The sequence below is a fragment of the Dermacentor albipictus genome, chromosome 3 (assembly GCF_038994185.2).
Source record: "Dermacentor albipictus isolate Rhodes 1998 colony chromosome 3, USDA_Dalb.pri_finalv2, whole genome shotgun sequence".
Lineage (NCBI taxonomy): Eukaryota > Metazoa > Arthropoda > Arachnida > Ixodida > Ixodidae > Dermacentor > Dermacentor albipictus.
In genome coordinates this window covers 180,507,199-180,527,500 of record NC_091823.1, presented here as the reverse complement: position 1 = coordinate 180,527,500, position 20,302 = coordinate 180,507,199, and the positions used below count along the sequence as shown (strand labels likewise).

The window sequence follows — 20,302 nt, the reverse complement described above, 5'->3', positions numbered from 1 at the left end:
ACAGCTACGGCAGCTCTTGCCAGCAGGGCGCGTTGGTGTGAGAGACGCTTGCTCGTACCGACTACTGCGTCGTCGTCTCCCGAGTCCTGGCCTGGAATCGTGCCGTCGAGTCTGCAAAGCTGCTGCTGTGACCAGCGGACTAGCGGTGTACCCGGGGGCAATGTCGGCTCGCATGCTATGGACAGCGTGTAGACATTCCTTCGGCGTGACCACTGTTGCATGTACTACCTTGTTCGCGAAGCACGCGTTGATGTTAGACCGAGTGACATGTTTCGCCGGAATATGTAGTGATTTAAGGTTGGGGGGATGTGGGGATGCGCGACTCTCACGCGTTCCCAGATATCTTGTTTTCCCCCATCTCCTGCAATCCCGCTTCGCCACGTGGCCTGCGTGACGCCCGCGGCGGTCGATGTGGTTGAAGCGCAGAGCAAGAGATGGCGCGAGTGTTGCGCTGCTACCGGTGGGGTTATTTGGGTGCGGGAGTGTAAGGTGCATATCTCTTGAATTCGGGACAGCAAGCGGTACGGACGTGCCTGCCGCGCGTGCGCCGATCCATGCTTCTGTGAGACCGTCTCGCGTGGCCGCCTTGGAATGCGCCACCGTTCGCGTGACAGTATGCGCAAACGACCAGGTGTTGGGATCCAGCATGGGGCAAACATATTCTCTCGCTATCCGGTCGCGGTGAGTCGGACTTCTAGATTTGTCGCGCGCCCATCGGCATGTTTTGTGGATAGCAACCCGGCTAGCAGGCATTGATCAATGAAAGGTGCAATAAATGCCCTTGTGACTGGTTGCACTACTGTGTTGTCGTTCCTTTGTCCCAAGAGCACGGAGGAGACCCCACAACCTCCACACACTTGGTAAGGCATGCACCACTGCCAAAAAGATGGGCCCTTCTACAGGTCCCCCAAAAGTGTGCCATATGCCATCCAGACCTGGCCACCACACATGCACGAGCTCGCACCTGCTCAGCGACAGCCAGCATGTCACCCGCATGCCACTCTACAGGTCACCCTCATGCTGTAATGCCCTATGTGCCGCGCGTTGATGCCTTCAAATTTTCCTTTCTTGTGAAAACTATAGTCGATTGGAAGCAACTTGACGTAGATGTATTTATTGAAACGCACACAACTGAAACATTTGAGCATAAACTGTCATGTGTTTGCTGAATGCATTGTTTGTTTATTGCGGAACTGGTGTTCGTGTTTGGGGAACATTTTTTTCCCCATGCCTGTAACAGCCCGTAAGGGCTAACAGTATTGGAAATAAATAAATAAAGATAAACAAAGACCATTACTTGCTGTCATGCAGCTGTTAACACACCCGCAGTGGTAAACCACGAGTTGTGTGACTCTTCGATACAGGGCAACGTTTTCTCTTTCAAGCTGGTTCAGAGTGCCTTGTTGAACAGCAGTGTAGGCTCTCAAGAGAACTTTGTCATTCTCAATCAAGGTGGTTAACTGCTCTGAATGAAGCAGCAGTGTTGGAAGAGCCTTGAATAATAGTATGCTGCCAGGGGCATGCGGTTCTTCAATGCACACTGGCACTGGTGGCCTGCTGAGCGCATTCGCATTCTGATGCCGTTTCCCCGACTGATATTGCAGCTCATAATCATACGCTGCAAGTTTGAGACACCTTCGGGTCATGCGCCGAGACAGCACTGCAGGCACTGGTTTCTGAGGGCCAAGTCTTCCCAGCAAGGGCCAGTATGGAATGTAACTTTCCGTCCTGCAATGTACTTCTGAAAGTGAGTGGCAGCAAACAACTACTGCCAGTCCTTCACAATCTAGCTGGGCATAATTGTGCTCAGCAGCACCGAGGATTCATGAGGTTGGTGCCTCCAGCAGTTGGTGCCTCCCTACCAAAACTGTCCACCTGAGCTAGCACTGCTCTGACACTGTAGGGTAAAGCATCACAAGAATTGAGTAGAGGCTTGGACTCGTCATAATGAGCAAGAACAGTTCCTTTCTATAAGAGTTGCTTCAGTTCATCACAAGACTCTTGGTGTCTTGGCTCCCAATGGCATGGAATGTCTTTCTGTAGTAACTTGTGCCCCAGCAATTTCACCGTTGCTCTTCCTTCTAGAAAGCGATCATGGAAGGTGAGTGTCCCCAAAAATGACTGGAGTGTCTGCTTACTGGTAGGAGTGGGCGCCTCCATGGTGGCCTGCATCATGTCTGCTGTTGTGTGGACTCTGTTCTCTATCATTGTCCTGACCTAGGAACTGGACTTGTGACACTAAATTGGCATTTGGACCTGCCCAGTTGCAAAGTCCAGACCAGTCATTGTGAAACTGCTTCCAGTTGGTCCTTGTGCTCCTTCTCTGTGGATGCACTGATAATGACATTGTCAAGGAAGACGCAACCTCCAGGCAGTTCACTTAAGGTTGTTTCCATAAATCACTGAAATACCACTGGAACTGTGGATACACCAAATGCAAGCCTTTTAACCCTGTAGAGACCCTTTGCAGCATCTGCAGTGAGAGCCTCAGAAGTCGTCGGAGTGACATGTAGTTGCTGGTAGCCAAGTTCAAAGTATTCTGCCTCCTTAGAAGGTGCTGAACACTTCCTCGGTTGTGGTTAGGGGGTATGAAGCTTTTTTTTATCCATGTTCACTGTGCTGCGGTAGCCACTGCAGGCATGCAGATTTTCATCTCTCTTACATATCCACACAAGCAGAGTAGCCCAATTGGAGTGTTGAATTGACTTCCAAATTCCTTGCTCTACATACTTGTCAATTGGGCTTCCGCTGCAGGGTGCATTGCAAATGGAAGTACAGTAGAACCCTACCCTTATGTTTCTTGGTGCTGCATTTTGCCGGCTGCTACGTCATTCTTTCCCAATCCCAACACAGCTCGCATAGAACCCCATGTATTGAAATCCCTGCTGTTACGTTGTTGCTGTGAAAACATCCCCGTGTCATACATCGCACCTGGTACCCTGAACCTGCCCGGGCAACGCGTGCCAATGCGGCCGCGTTGCCTGAACAGGTTCGGGTATAGCTGTCTAGGTAACTTCTGTGCCTGCTGGATGACCGCAAAACAGCCGTCGTCTATGGAGGCGCCACTTACGTAGGGTGAGGGTCAGCATATCAAGGGTAGTGGCAACCCTCACCAGGTGCTAGGCGAATCTGGGTATGGCATTGCCACAGAGTTGTGGCAGCAGACGGCCAAAGTTGGTTGCACTCTTCATATAATAATTGTTTTTACTGGCAGTTGCAAGGGCAGTTGTTCAGGGTGTGCCCGCGTCACACGCCAACCGCGATCTTCATGATGGCGTCGCGCAAGCGGAAGGTGCTTTTCCTTGAGGAAAAGCTGGACGTACTAAACGCAGTCACCAATGGCCAGCGCAGAAAAGGGTCAACAATGCCAAAGACTGCCACCCTGAGCGCTTAAGAGCATCGCCTCAAAGTGTGCCGAGGTAGAAGGCAATGCCGCGCTCTTCGACCCGAAAGCTAAGCAGGCTTGTGGCACCAATTATGTCAACCTTGGCGAGGCTCGGGTGTAAACAAGCAAACACTGCCTGTGTTAACTTCGAAGGCAGCATTTTATGCGAGAAGGCAATAGAGATAGCCAACAGCTGGGCATCACTGACTTTAGGGTGTCAAATAGCTGGATCGACCGTTTCCGGAAGAGGCACGGCATCGCTTATAAGGCAGTACACGGAGAAGCAGCAAGTGTGAACTTGAAAACAGTCGATGATTAGAAGGCCACACTATTGCATACGACAATTATGTCGCCATGGATGCTGCCGTTGTGACATCGGAGTGCCAAAGCGTCACAGAGATTGTTGCAAACTCGGTCACGAGTGAACCTGCTGAATGCGATGATGACAACAAACCACAAGATTCCAGGGAGTTGGCAGATCCAAGCTTTGAATAAGCCTTCGTGGCTCTGGACCTCCTCCATTGCAGGTATATATGTATATATACACCTCAAAGCGACCCTGACAGCAATGTGGCCTTTCAGGCTGTTGAGAAATGCGTGGTTCTTTCCAGCGAGCGAAAGGAACGGCAATCCACCGTTATCGATTCCTTCAAGGTCCTAAGCTCACTTTGCGGAAATAAATTGTTTCAAGTCAAAGTTGCACTGTTTTAATTCATTTTCAAAGCTTTACTCACTATTGCGTCTTCCCGGTTGTTACGTTTCTTGTTCCTGATCTGGTCAAAAACGTATGAATGAGGTTCCACTGTATTTAGGCGTCTCTTCTTCAGTCAGCTTCAGGTGCACTGGTGCCCCTGTGTCTCCTGGGATCAATCGCCACTTACAGTGCATACACAGACAAGGGACAAAAAGGATGAAGACAGCGCTTGTCTTCGTCGTCCTTTTTAGTCCCTCGTATATGTATGCGCTGTAAGTGACGATTGATGCCATGGAATACCAACTAGCTTGTACCCAAACTTTGTCCTGGGATGTCTTCAGAGGACACAGACTGATATTTTTAAAGATCTATGTCAGGTCAACACTAATAGTTGTCTGATGAATGCTAGTCGCTGCAATTCCGACTGATTTACTAAACCAGTTGTATCCCAGTAGGTTGAAACCAGGTCCTTGGACTACAAGCAGTGGTAACTTCCCTGACTTGTCCTTATGGCACACAGTCACCATGGTAGATACTAGTACTCTGAGCGATTGTCCTGACCATGTGCCAAGATGAAAGTCCTCCCTTTCATGCTGAGGGGTGTTCGTGGGCCAGGTAGTGCAAGAGGTGTCATTCCTGACCATGCTGCAAGCCATGCCTCAGTTGACCTTGAAAGTCGTCGCTCTGCCATTCACACTCACTGACGGTGTAATCTTTGGTGTAGTCGACTCGCCTGTCATAACGTTCAGGTCCTGAGGTGTGGACAGCTGTTGATCGCAGCTCCCATTATAGTCTTCTGCATAGGCCAATGGCAAAAGTGGGTGACAAAGGACAGGTTGGATAGCCATGATTGGCAGTTCATGGTAACAAACAAAACTTTGCACTATGCCAAGAGACGATACAAAACTTTGCACTATGCCAAGAGACGATACAAGTGTTGTACACTTCTTTCTTTATCGCTTGTCTGTGTGCCGGCTTTTGTCTGTTAGCATGAATCCAGCCCAATGTGCAGTCTTAATTAAGCTTCGCAGTGTCTACCACAATCCTTTTGAGAGTAGCAGAAGTCCTGGGAGGTCTTGCTCATTCTCCCCATTGGGGTGCCAGCCGAAAGGGCCACCATATTGTTGGGCCATGGACACAGAGCAAGTAGAAGACTCCGAAGGGCGGCAAACTCGTGACCAGCTAGGCAGCTTTCCTGGCAGACAAGGTTTCGGCCTGTCATGTTCACGAGCAACCACGGTGATGGCAGGAAATGCCTTGCAACTTGGGGTTCCTTGTGCGAGCTTGCACCAGCACGGTCCCATTTGTAGATAAGAACAAGCCTGAAGCTCAACCGTTTGTTTTTTCATCAATGTGTGCTCTTTATCCACGGAATGTTAGAGTGCGTATGGCACATGTAGACACTGACCATCTGCATTCTGGCACCTCACCTTTCTACATGCACTAGTGTTGTCTAGCTTATACGGGCCTCTTTGCTTGTGCACTCAAATGATGCTCTCCCTCTCTCTCCCCCTGCAGTCTCATCATGGTGTGCCTCATCATGAAGTCTACATCTCCTCTATGTAAGTGTCTTCCTCATGTTCACTGTTTCGTTTGTCTGATGCACTTTAATGCACTTTGCTTTTCTGTGCTGCGTATAGTGCTCCCCACTTTTTCTGTTGTGTGCTTTCTCAAAAACATTATAGAGAATACTGGGCACTGCTTGGAGACCACTTTAGTTTCAGCAGACAAGGAGAAAAGGGAGGAACCATAGTGTGCTTACTTCAACACTTTATTCTCTGAAACAGGTGTGGCAATGTACCTTCAATGTCACTCTACACAATCATTTCCTTGGTGATTGGATATGATGATTTTTTGTCAGCCTGCTGTTAAACAGTTATTCATTTCATTTCATTTATTAATACTGTTAGCCCATTTTTGGGCCATTACAGGGTGGGAAATATTTGTTGCAATGCAGTAAATGCATTGGCAATCGCACCCTTGCAGACATGTTGATGCAAAATAAAATTAGTGTGCACAACCTGCGGTTCACAACAAAATACAAATGCTGTAGTAGAAGCACACACCGCAACATTCATATGTCCAAATAGGTGAAATTCGCTACAAACGAGCTGTCGTGGTTAATTTGGTAGGTCAAGGTAAAGGTGTATTGATTTTTCAAACAAACTGACAGTCTGGTTGCGTTATGTGCTGTGGCAATGAGTTCCATTCTTCAATTGTTCGTGGGAAGAATGAATATTTTAATGTGTTGATCCGAGCTTGGAGTGTTTTAAGTTGTTGGTTGTGACGGTTCCTTAATGTTCGGGCCGAGTGATTCGTTATGTACAGTCCGGTGTTTATGTTAAAGAAGTTACCCTGCAAAAGGTAGAGGAACTTAAGTCTAACGACTCTTCTTCGCTCTAGCAGTTGAGGTAATTTAAGTTCTGTCAACATCCCCGAGACTGAATCCGTAGACTTGTACCTAGACAGAATAAATCTAGCCGCCCTTCTTTGTACTTTTTCAATCCTTGCTATCTGGTTTTTCGTGTAGGGGTCCCACACGATACAGCCATATTACAAAGTTAGTCTTACAAGTGTCAAATAGGCGGTTAGTTTCGCTGTCGTGGTTGCTTACCCCAGTTTCCGGCGTAAAGTCCACATTTTTCTCTTGGCTGCACTACATAAGCTATCAACGTGCCTATCTCAGTTTACATTTTCACTTATTGTTATGCCTAGATACTTGAAGTAGCTTACTTTCTGTAATTTGTGTCCTTCAATTTTGTATTTAAATGGAAGAATAGCTTTAATTTTGTTTGTTATTCTTATAAATGACATTTTGCTATGATTTATTTTCATTTTCCATTTTGTGCACCAGTCATTGATACTATTTAATGCTGTGCTTAAGGTAATTTGATCTTCTTTTGATGTTATATGTGAGTAAAGCAGGCAAATGTCTGCGAATAACCGAACCTTAACACCTGAGGAAACTGTCTCTGCAATATCATTGATATAACACAGAAATAAGACAGGACCGAGCATGGAGCCCTAAGGAACACCTGATGAAACACTCTGAATGCCGGATTTCGCGCTGTTGATTTCCACATACTGCATTCTATTTTTAAGATACAATTTAATCCAAGCGACAATAGTGCTAATAATTCTAAAATTCTTTAGTTTCCTTATAAGTTCTATGTGTGGAACCTGATCGAATGCTTCCGACATATCAAGACAAATTGCATCTACCTGATTTTTATCATTGATTGCTTTTGCAAACTCATGGACTGTTTCTACGAGCTGGGTGAACGTTGACAATTTTCGTCTAAAGCCATGTTGATTAGGATTAAGCAGATTTTGGTCCTCAAGGTAATCAAATAAACTTGCCGATACTATATGTTCTAGTATTTTGCAGCATGTGGATGTGATTGAAATTGGCCTGTAGTTTTCAACACAATGTTTGTTTCCGGTTTTGTGGACAGGTATAACTTTTGCTCTTAACCAGTCGGAGGGCAATTTTCGCTTATCCAGGGACAAGCTGAAGATAATCTTTAAATATTTAGACACCCATTCTGTATAATGTTTTAAAAACTCATTTGGGATGTTGTCAGGGTCAACAGACTTTTTTGTGTCAATATCTAGCAAAAGCGATAATATTCCTTGCTCAGATATAGTCATATCCGGCATGCCTTCCTCTTCGTCGATACTTTCTGCGCAGAGGTCTGCACTTTGAATTTCAGAAGGCACGAGTACAGAGTGAAAGAACTCGTTACATTTTTCAGCAATTTCTCTATGATCGGTTATGATGTGGCCTCCAAAATCTATGTACTGAATGCTGTCTTTCATCGGAGCGATGTGACGCCAGAAACGTTGTAGTGAACATTTCATAAAAGAGGGTAAGGTCTCAGAAAAATATTTTTCTTTTGCTGAAATTAATTTGCGCTTAAGCAGAGATGATACTTGTGAAATGTCATCTTGTTTTCTTAGGCTGTTTCTTTTCATGCGTTTTAATTTGCGTTTTAACTGAATTATTTCCCGATTAAGCCGTGGGTTACGCTTTCTGACTGTTTTTTTCCATTGAGGCACAAATTTTTCTACACAATACTTGATTATTCTTTTAAATTCCGTCCACAACATATCAACGTCATCCGATCCGTCGAAAAAGTAAAGCTGCTTTTCTAAGTAGTCTAAAATGCTGATGTCATCACCCTTATTGAAATCACTAATGAAGATTTGTTTCCTTTTCTTATTTTTACATGGTAGGCCATTTTTTACGCAGAGTATAACAAGTTTATGGTCTGAAAGTCCTTCTTCAATATTCACCTTATATTCATGTATTTTTTCTTTTACGAACACCAAGCCTAGCAATGTTTCTCTGGTGGGTCCACTTCTAGTTATCTCCTTCACAACTTGTGTTAAGTTTTGATTCGATGCGATGTCCAACAGGGTGTCACAGTTTGTAACGTCGGAAGAACCACTTTCGAGACGGTACCATTGTATACCTGGAAGATTAAAGTCTCCCGCAATTATAATGCGCGCGCTGGCAGGTACATTACAGCACAGATAGTCTTGGATTGATTTCAGAAATGTTAGAGGGGCATTTGGGGGTCTATATACTGCTCCAAGTATGCAGCAAATGCCGTTGAGTTTAAGCTTGCACCAAATACTTTCGGTTTCTGGACACTCTTTCAATCGTATGACGTCAATTCCTTCTTTAAAGATGATAGCCACACTGCTGCCCCGTGTGTCACGATCTTTGCGGATAATCCCATACCCAGGGGGGACTATTTCAGAATCATCAATTTCGGCACGCAACCAAGTCTACGTGACGACAACATGAGGATTGTGCTGCATCAGAAGGTGCTCGAGCTCACCTGTTTTATTTGCTAGGCTTTACGCATTTACATTGATCAGGATAAAATTATCTGTATTTGCTTTGTAACGTCAAGCAGACTCGTCTTCACTTGCATGCTGCCGCTCAAGTTTCACTCTGCACCCTCTCTCATTGTCCCATGCAAACGCCTTGTTATCAATAAAAGCCTTATCGTGCACGAGCCGTACCTTTACCCCTCTTTCCCTTTTCATTTTTGTGCTCGCCCACAGGTTCCTGAGTTTTTGCAACGTTGCTTGTGAGTAACCATTCGATACAGAAATTTTTGTTCCCTTTAGCTTCTTGCAATTCTTTAGTACTGCCATCTTTTCGTTATAGTAAAAAAATTTTATTATCACTGCTCGTGTTTTGTTCCCGTTTTTCTTGCCAAGTCTGTGGATTCTTTCTACAGAGCTAACCTTCACATCGAGTTGCCCTTCGAAAACATCACACAAGACTTTCTGTTTAAGTTCATTTGAAGTCGCGCTCGCGTTTTTTGTGATTACAAATATGACTAACTTGTTTCAGCGTTGTCGGTCCTCGAAGTCAATAATTTTTTGTTGCTGCTGCTGAATCGTTAATTTCATCTCCTGCGCCATTTTTTGAAGTTCTGTTCTACTTTCCTGCACGTTCATTAGGGTATTGCAGAGCTCCTTGATTTCTAGCTTGACAGTACCTAGTTCCTCCTGAAACGTGGATTGGTTTACCTTAATTTGGCTCACATCTGTTATGAGATCTTTCTGGCCTTTCAATAGTCCCTTAAGCATTTCCGCAATGTGATCCGGCCCAGGGTTACACTTCGCATTGCCGGACAGCATTAACAGCATTTGAACGCATATCAGAGCATTTTCAACACAAGCCGTTGGGCACGGCAGAACAATAATGAATCGATCATCACTTCGGAAGCACTTTCCGTGCTTACTAACCTGTAAAAACAGGGTGTGCATTTCAGGCTTCATTCCTTTTGTCCTGCTGTGCCCACAGATGAGTTCATCGCTGACTGGGCTTATGAGGGCTGCGCGCTCTGTTGTCACTGCTGCGGTTCCTCATCCATCCGCATGCGTTGAGCCACCCCAGGCAGCGGAGGGCCACGCAGGTAGGCGTAGCTGGTGGACTTCGATGCTTGAGGCAAGGAAGCATGGGCCCGGATCCAGCCCCAGGGAAGACGCACTGCAAAGGAAAATCTGTAAAAACAGGGTGTGCATTTCAGGCTTCATTCCTTTTGTTTTGCCATGCCCACGGATGAGTTCGTCGCTGACTGGGCTTATGAGGGCTGCGCACTCTGTTGTCACTGCTGCGGTTCCTCATCCATCCGCATGCGTTGAGCCACCCCAGGCAGCGGAGGGCCACGCAGGTAGGCGTAGCTGGTGGACTTCGATGCTTGAGGCAAGGAAGCATGGGCCCGGATCCAGCCCCAGGGAAGACGCACTGCAAAGGAAAATCTGTAAAAACAGGGTGTGCATTTCAGGCTTCATTCCTTTTGTTTTGCCATGCCCACGGATGAGTTCGTCGCTGACTGGGCTTATGAGGGCTGCGCACTCTGTTGTCACTGCTGCGGTTCCTCATCCATCCGCATGCGTTGAGCCACCCCAGGCAGCGGAGGGCCACGCAGGTAGGCGTAGCTGGTGGACTTCGATGCTTGAGGCAAGGAAGCATGGGCCCGGATCCAGACCCAGGGAAGACGCACTGCAAAGGAAAATCTGTAAAAACAGGGTGTGCATTTCAGGCTTCATTCCTTTTGTTTTGCCATGCCCACGGATGAGTTCGTCGCTGACTGGGCTTATGAGGGCTGCGCACTCTGTTGTCACTGCTGCGGTTCCTCATCCATCCGCATGCGTTGAGCCACCCCAGGCAGCGGAGGGCCACGCAGGTAGGCGTAGCTGGTGGACTTCGATGCTTGAGGCAAGGAAGCATGGGCCCGGATCCAGCCCCAGGGAAGACGCACTGCAAAGGAAAATCTGTAAAAACAGGCTGTGCATTTCAGGCTTCATTCCTTTTGTCCTGCCGTGCCCACCATGGTGTGATTATGCAGCTGTTCGGAGCTTGTATGTAGTGAATAATCAGAGAATCAAATCAGTTGTGAGTGCACGCTTGTTCATGTCTGTTGTCTGTCCATGCCTTATTTTGCCCCTCAAACCCCTTCTAGTAATGTCCGGAGGAATATGTTTTACAGTGATCCTCTTCCATTCGTGTCATTGTCCTTCCTTTTGTCATTTGTTCGGGCAATGCTCTAACACCATTATTGCGGTGATTTTCCACTCGGGGTCGTGGTGATCGCTCAGCTTATCTGTTTTGTGATGGTGCAGGCATGCTGCTGCAAGCATCCGATTTCATGCAACGTTCATCACTGAATGCCAGAGTCTACATAATTTTTTGTATTGTTTTTTTGAGAAGCATGTGCTCATTCACAGCAACGGGCACTGTGTGGTGGGGCTTGTGCCCTCCCACCAGCACACTGGCGAAACACTGACCACACACCTGTGGCACCTCTGCAAACGAGAGCTGCATTAGAGGAAGAAGTCGTCTTGTTGGCAAAGACGAGGCAGAGAACAACCTTTTACATCAGCTTCAGCTTAAACAGTGGTAATGTTATTCATCGGGCAGTGTTAACCTGTTATAACATAGTAATGGATATAGCAGAGCAAATTTGGCTCTTTCTTCAACATAACGAGGCTTTGCTGTTATTTCATTTGAACTCGGTGGCAATCACGGCACTAGAAGCATTGCTGCTCAATGTATGGCACATAAAGTTTCGCCGCAGGTACTAGTTGCATTGCAGCCAGCGCACATGCAGCCTCCCCCCACCATGGAGAAGAGCGCAGTCTTAAGCACTAATTTGTTTTTAGTAGCCTTTATGCAAATATAAATTTTGTAGCGGCTCAAAGCAAAGACAAAGCAAGTAGCCATGAGTGTTTGTAGTAAGCTTCAAAGCGAATAGTTCGATTGTGGGATTTACATAAAGCCTTGACTCAAATGCCACAAATCTACGAGGGCCGTTTTTTTTTTCAACCTCCGATAGGCTATAAATAAAAGACAAGTTCATCTAAAACAATAATTTTATTACCAAAAGATTAGTACAGTTACGCTTACTTTTCGACATAGTCACCGAAGAGATTGAGGCATTTGTCATATATGTGGACAAGCTTTGCAATACCCTCTTCAAAAAAAGTTGCCGCCAATGAATTCAAGTAGCCCTTGACGTTGGTCTGAAGGTCACCATTGGTTTGAAGGTCACCATTGGTTTGAAAGCGCTTCCCACCAAGCCACGTCTTCAGTCCAGGAAAAAGATGAAAGTCACAGGGTGCTAAGTCTGGACTGTATGGCGGATGATAAAAAATGTCCCATCCAAAATGTTCGAGAAGCCGTTGAGTTGCTCCAGCAGTGTGTGGGCGGGCATTGTCATGGATCAGAACAACTCCAGCGGTCAGCTTTCCTCTTCGTTTGTTCTGAATGGCTCTACGCAAACGTCGTAATGTTTCACAATAAACAGCTGCAGTGATTGTGGTTCCGGGCTCAATAAACTCCACAAGCAACACACCTTGTTGATCCCAAAACACAGTAGCCATGGTCTTTCTGTTGTTGAAGGTTTTTTGAATTTCTTTGGTTTGTTTGGTGAATTTGAATGCATCCATTGTTGTGATTGTCGTTTTGTTTCCGGTGTGTCGTATTGAATCCAGGTTTCATCCCCAGTAACGATTGATTTCAAAAGGTAGTCTCCTTCATCCTGATAACGCTCAAGGAACTCCAAAGCTGACGCCATTCGTCGAGCTTTGTGGCCGTCCGTCAACATTTTTGGGACCCAACGTGCACAAAGTTTTTTGTAGCGTAACCGTTCAGTAACAATAGAGTACAAAACAGACCTTGAAACTTCTGGAAATTCCGTAGATAAAGCAGTAATGGTGAATCTGCGGTTTTCTTTAACCATTCTGTCAACTCGTTGAACCAGGTCATCTGAAACGACAGATTTGCGTGCTTGGCCCCCTTCATCATGCACATCATTACGTCCATCTTTAAAATTTCGACACCATTCACGCACAACACCATCACTCATGAAGTTTTCCCCATACACTCGACTCATTCTCCGATGGATTTCTGCAGCACCATGGCCTTCAGCCTGTAGAAAACGAATAACACTTCGCAATTCACACTTGGCGGGAGCAACAATAATGGCAGCCATGTTTACGTGGCTGTAGCACAATGCCGACTGACGCCTGAATGTCAACAATGGCGGAGTGTGTAGTGCGAGAGCTGCGCAGTCGCCTACAGCGCATGTCCGCCTTCTGCTGCCCGCGTATCGTCTGCACGGAGCGATCGGAGGTTGAAAAAAAAACAGCCCTCGTAAAATGAAGAATGGCTGTTTACTCTCAAAAATGAATGATTCATCCCTGGAATCAATGTAGTTGCAAAGTACTGTTATACGGACATATACATGCAAAATGCGAATTAAATAACTGAGGTTTTTTAGCGCACAACAAGGGACAAAAGACAGTGGCAAGACCTGGACACAGCGCTACGCTGTGTCCGCATCTTGCCACTGTCTTTCGTCCCTTTTCGTGCGCTCAAGAACAAGAACCTCGGTTATGGAATACCGACACGCCGTAACCTACGCTCTTTTGAATTAAATACTTTTTTACAACCCAAGAGCACAAAAAGTTCATTTACAGCTTGGACCACTTGCAATGTAACCTTTTGTAGTGTGAAACTGGCTATAATGCAGCCTTTCCTGACTCCCACTTACCCTTCCAAAGAAACCCATGTATGCGCATACTACTTAAAGTGCAGCCACGTGAGACAAAATGCAGGTTATAATGCGGCTTCCATGGAAAAATTCCACAGGTAAGTGTGGTAACGAGTGTGCTCCTCAAGGAGGTGTGCCACCTGATAAGACGGGAAAGCGGGAGAGTGAATAAACAAGGAACGAAAAATAGAAAGAAAGCAGCAGCGTCGCGGTGGTTGTGCAGGTGATGGAGAAGCCTTTGCTCGCCTGCAGCGATGTGCACTTCACACTGATCATGGGTTCAGTTTGTGTGTGCCTGTCGGGATGCATGTTGTCATGAAGTGCACATATTGCACATGTGGCTTTGACTGCTGTCACTTGTAGCGGTGTTCCACAAATTTAGTTGGAAGCTTTTAGGCTTTATGTCCACATTCCAAGGAATGGCCAAGATACTTTGCAATTGTATCATGATACTGTCACGTGGTAGTGACAGCCAAGAACACAGTAGCAAAGCTGTGAATGGCGAAACACTCTTTATTGAGCAAACCTGTGCCCAGAAAAATATTTGCTTTGTGGGTCAAGTGCTTTGGCTTTTATACATGTGTCATCGAATGTTGCAGAGCAATCGCTGGTGCCCACGTGTCTTCCAGAAAGTACTACACAATTTGCGTCACGCATACAATCAGATTACACAAGGTTCGGTGACAACAGACAATGGATAGAGCCATCGATAACATTTGAGAAACATCAGATACATGTAGGCGCGTCCTGCGCTGAGCGATAACTTTTGTTAGATGGTGAAAAGTGGTGAGCCAAGAAAGACCAACGAGTACATGTGTCAACACCCCATCTAAAAAAATCATCCCGATGCTACAAACAAATGAAATCGAAAACAAAACCATGAATTATGAAGAAAAAACAACAGCACAATAACAAAGAAATTAAATCCCTAAGTTTATCAGCAGGCGTGGAAAGACTTAAGACGCACCGTGTGGATCACTTGAGGTTGTGCGCTGTGCGCATCTGTCGTGATTGCCAATTGCCCTATGGCACCACCTCAGTCTTGTGCGCTGTCAAAGTGTGATGGTGGTAAGCATGACGCAAGGAACGTTTGAGTTAGAAAAAGCCTTTATGGGGCATGACCATAAGAAAAATACTTATATCTAGAAACCATGCGTTACAAACCCAATATAAAAAACCGAACACACAACAAACTATCCACAAAGCGAGTTAATTGAGAATGTTGTCTAAAGTCCTTACACACTACGTGTTATGAAGTTCAAGATGTTTACATCAAGTCCATCGACGTAGCCGCGCAGTCTAGTTGTTGTTGCTTCCGACGACACGTCGTTGGGCCCTGCCAATGCATCATGGACTTGACGTCGCTGTGTCTGACGTTCGGCCCACGGTTGACTGGATCCGGGAGTCAGGGCAGGGGGGTGACCAAGGCACCTGGATCAACCGGTCGACTCCTCTTAGCCTGTGGATCGCAGCCGCAGGTAGTCCGGGAAACGGCTCCGTCAGCCTGTAGCCATGTGTTCTCCGGGGAAGCGCTCGCTCAGCTCATGAGTCATGGCCGCGGCAGCTGAAGAACAGCTTCTACTGGGGTGCCGCCGTCTCCGCACTCCACCCGCCCTGTCCGACCTCCAGCTCCTTCTGCCCCTCATCATTCCAGAGCGTAGCTGGGCTGCCCTCTTCAGCTTTGTGTCTCGTTTTTCCGTTGGCAACATAGCTCCGCGTGCACTTTTGCACTTATTATTCTTTCATACATTGTATTCTTTTTATTCGGACGCTCTTATTTTTTAACTTCTTTTTTTATCCATCAACTCCTCATGCTTTCTTGCCCTCTTCTTCTGCTTTTTCTTCATTCTTTCTTTCTTTATTGGCTCAGGACATGCGCCAATGCGCCGGATGATCTCATAGGGTCTGAAGTAGCATCGTAATAGTTTCTCACCAAGTCCTCGTCGGCATATCAGAGGCCAGACCCAAATATAGTCGTCAGGCTGGTACTCAATATAGCGTCGTCGAAGATTGTAGTGTCAGCAGTTTCTGATGGTTGTTGCTGTGCAGGCAGGCGAGCTGTCGGGCTTCTTTGTCGCACTGGAGATAGGCGGCGACATAGAGATTTTCTTCGTCGGTGACGTGCAGCAGCATGGCATCGAGAGTAGTCGTGGGGTTTCTGCCGCAAAGCAGAAAACGATAAGGCGTGCAGACACTGACACAAGGTAAGAGGCGTTCGTGTTGTCCAGTTCTGTTCTGTTGTGTCACTGTCTGCATGCCTTACCCTTTTTTTCATTATGAATCCTTACCAACTAGCTCGGCTTTCTATCATTTCTGCCGTAAACCAGCTTGAACTGTGTGATCTGCGTTGTTTCTTGCACCGCCATGTTGTAAGGGAAGGTTACGTGCGGCAGCACAGTATCCCATGTCTTGTGCTCGACGCGTCAACGCACATTGCAAGCATGTCGGTGAGGGTCTTGTTCAGCTGCTCTGTAAAACTATTCGTTAGTGGGTGGTAGGCAGTTGTCCTCCTGTGGCTTGTCTGGCTGTATTGCAAAATGACTTAGATGAGCTCTGCAGTGAAGGCCATTCCTCTTTTGGTCACTTCTGGGACGACATGTCGCAGCACAATGTTCTCGATGAAGAATTTAGCAACTCTCCCTGCACTACCTTTAGGCAGAGCTTCCGTTTCTGTGTAGTAAGTAAGGTAATCGATAGCCACGGCAATCCACTTATTTCCAGACTTGATCGCCCCTGACTTGATGGCCTCTAGTACTGTCCCAAGCCGCCTAAGATGATTGTCGAAATTCCCGGTGAAGACGATGACGCCATCCAAGTAGACGAGACAGGTCTGCCACTTCAACCCTGCTAATACCATGCCCATCATGCGCTAAAATGTTGCAGGCGCCAAGCACAATCCGAATGGCATGATCTTGAACTCATAGAGGCCGTCCGGCGTAATGGAGATGGTCTTCTCGCGATCGCTCTGGTTGACTCCTATTTGCCAGATGCATAAACAGATGAAGTTCCGGATGCCATCTATGTGCCGTAGCACCTCGGCAAACGTGGCAGGCACAGGCACGGCATCTGTGGCATCGTCGTTGTCCTCGTCTGATGTCGCAGCGATGTTGGCACTAGGAAAAGCCTCCTCGATGGCGTCATTCAGCGACGCCTCGCCGCAGATCACAATGTTGTTGTCGAACTCCACGTACTCGGTGAAAGTCGTAGTGAGGTTTAAATCCTCGAAATCGTCGTCGGCAAAGCCTGCATCAGGCTCAAACGGCATTGAGGTTGTTGCATCCCCAGCAGAGGAGGCAGTCTCTCGCTTAAAGCCACAGTGCTTGAACAAGTTAGTGATTGTGCTTCGCGACACTGCATTCTACGAACTGGCAATAAAATGCATGGCATCGAGCACAGTAGTCTTTTTTTCTGACTCGCTGCACTACATAGCCGCTAGCCGACGCTTCACTAACTGCTTCCGGTACCGTTACCTGACGCACTTAATGATGCCGGCAACCAGCGGCTGCAGCCGGCTTATGCAGTTGGGTGGAAAAAAGCAACCTTTATGTTCCTCAGGCTAGACGTATCAGGTGGATGGCACGGTGTGTTATCCAAGAAAAGCAATATTTTCCTCGCCTTAGCACCCATTTTGTTATCCAGCTGCTGCAAAAAATTGCTGAAGAGCGAAGATGTTATCCACGCCTTTTTGTTTAAGTTGTAGCTGCACGGCAGCGTCTTCAAGTTCTTAAAGCACCGTGGCTTTACGAACTTTCCAACAACAAGCACGGGCAGCCTCTCGGACCCATCTTCGTTAGCACAGAATAGTGCCGTCACACACTTTTTACTACGCTTGCCACCATGACAGCTGTCACCTTTAAGCTCAAGGGTTTGCTCGGGCTGCATATGGTAAAAAATACCACTCTCATCGGCGTTGAAAACGACACAGGGCTTGTATGCAGCAATCATCTCCAGCAGTGACTCCATCCACTCGTTCACCGTCGAAATGTCCACGGAAGTGCTTTCCCTGCAGGAGCGAATGTACACAATCCTGTTTTGTTCTTTAAAGCAATCCAACCACCCATTACATGCCTGAAAGTCGTCGATGCTCAAACGCAATGCCACAAGGTCTGCCTTTTCTTTTAGAATTGCACCGTCAACATTGATCACAGAGCTCCATGCTTGATCCAACCACTTGACGAGAACTTTTTCTAACTTCTCATGCTGTCCTTCTTTTCCCGCTTTCCGCTTGAGCCTGAACTTGTTGGCATTCTGCAATATCACCGCTTTGTTTGCCAGGATCGTCTTAAGCGAAGATTCGGGTATCTTAAGGTCCCGGGCAATGCGGGCTTTCATGGCTCCATGCCACTTTTATGCTTCCTCGATAATATCCAGCTTATCGCCGAGCGACAGAACGGTCCGCTTTCGGGACATCGTGCGTCGCGTTGCTCCACACAACTCAAAACCTCCGCTGAACGCTGGTCACTAGGATTACGACAAAGAACATGTGCGATAAACCTAAGCCTCTCCGCACTACCTTGTCGGCGATCTGCTGCTGGGAAACTGGAAGGAGAGAAATGCTTCCCCAACACAACGAGTGGCGACGCCACAGAGAAGAGAAGGAGAAAGCGATTGTGGAGAAGAAAGGGCGCTATTTCAGCACAGCGGGCGGCATGGGCGCCCGCTGGTGTGGGGGAGAGAAACGCTTGCCCAACACGACGAGAGGCAATGCCGCCAAGAAGAGATGCAGAAAGTGATTGTGGAGAAGAAAAGGCGCTATTTCAGCACAGTGAGGGTTGCAACATTTTCAGCGAGCATTGCGGCACTTTCCCCGCTCCATCTTTTTTCATGTGGAAAGACGGAGCAAGGAAAGAGACCTGCGGCACTTTTCTTTCGTCCGCCGTTCCGTGAGAGTCGTCGTAAAATGCAGGTCAGGCGTAAAATTGCGTTGGATAACCAGGGTTTTAATGCATTGCTTCTATGGGGACTTTCCCGGGAATGCGCTAATCTGTCGTAAAACCTGGGTCATCGTGAAACCGGGGGACGTATAACTGGGGTTCCACTGTACTTAGCATTGCTAAACCAATCCAATGCATTGTCTATGTGTGGGAGGGGGTATACACCTTTTGTAATCTTGTACAACCTACGATAATTGATGCAGAAATGGAGGGTTCTGTCCTTCTTCTTTACCAAGACTACAGAAGATGCCCATGGATTTTTGGATGCCGGGATGATGTCATCGCGCTGCATTTCATCGACTTGTTGCCTTGTAGCTTCACATTAACACATTGAAAATCTGTAAGGGCTCTGGCAGAGTGGTCGAATGGATTCTTGAGTTATTGTGCAATGTCTTGGAACTGGTATTTGTCAAAGCCTTGATGGCATCGAAAAACAGTCTTTGTATCGTCGGAGAAAAATTTTGAGCGGTTGCTGCTTACTCCTTGGGAGACCTGGATTTCTGTCGAAGTCTGGTTGAGGAACCATGGTCATTGAGGTAGATGCGACAGAATCCAACAGAACAGACACATTGCTGGTTTACACAATTTCCTCGATGTATGCGATCGTCATGCCCTCGCTGATGTGTGTGAACGTTTGGCTGAAGTTTGTCAGCATCATTTCCGTTTGTCTTTCGTGTAGTCGAGCAATCCTTCTTGCGATGAAAATCTCACGGTTGAGCAGTAGACTGACAGCAGTAGGCTGATCACCCTCAGTAACGCCTTTTACGTCTGCAGGTGTTTTGCTGCCAACAAAAATAACAATGCTAGAGTGAAGCGGAATGCTGACTTGATTTTTGAGCACACTCAAGGCGTGGTGACTACTACAGCTCTCCGGCAGTATCGCTTGATTTTTGGATAGCGTTATCGACTTCGACTTCAGTTTGATCACTGCGCCGTGTTGGCTCAGGAAGTCCATGTCGAGAATTATGTCTTGTGAACACTGTTGGAGTATAACGAAGGTGGCAGGGTAAGTTCGGTCATGAACGGTAATTCTTGCCGTGCAGATTCCAGTCAGTCGTATTAGGTGTCCTCCAGCAATATAAATTTGGGGGCCACCACATGCAGTCCAAACTTTCTTCAACTGGGCGATGAAGCGTCCACTCATGGCGAAGTAGTCGGTCCTGTGTCTACTAATGCGGTGACTGCATGGCCGTCGAGCAAGACATTGAGCTCGGTGGCTCTTTGTTTTGCATTTCAGTTAGGGCTTGGTGTCAGATCACAGCTGCGTTGCATCGGCTGGTACGTCGCTTCGTCAGGCTTTTGCTCGATGCATTCTTTGCTTCCAGGCTTCGCTGGGATGGCAGCGTCTCGTTGATATTGTCATGCGCTAAGACAAGAGTAAGTAGCAGTATCAGCAGCCGGACACGAAAATGTCAGACACAAAAGGACGGTTCTCCAGCTGGTGCGAGATCTTTGACTTCGGTGTCTTCAATTGCTGTTTTTGCTGGGCACGCAACGCTGGCTCAAAACACCAGGTAGCAATATATTGTTGAGATAGTCTTTTCGACGTCTTCAGTGTCGGCGGAGGATTTTCGTCAGTTCGACAAACAGCAACCGCACCTCCATCGGTTGCTGCTTTTAGCTTTCCAGGTATGGGCTGACGGACCAGCCCTGGGCTGAGCCAATGCATGGTCGGCGCTGCAGCGACAGGTAGCACCCTGGTGATGGC

General features: G+C 47.0%; 1 protein-coding gene across 5 annotated transcripts in view; it reads left to right on the top strand.

Annotated features, from left to right (window-relative positions):
- ZnT63C (zinc transporter 63C) overlaps positions 1–20,302 on the top strand; it is a 190,191-nt gene that overhangs the window by 106,539 nt on the left and 63,350 nt on the right. For all 5 annotated transcript variants that reach the window (XM_065450150.2, XM_065450151.1, XM_065450148.1 and 2 more), the window contains exon 5: positions 5,598–5,641. In XM_065450150.2, coding sequence (XP_065306222.1) covers positions 5,598–5,641 — 44 coding nt within the window. The remainder of the gene's footprint in view (positions 1–5,597; positions 5,642–20,302) is intronic.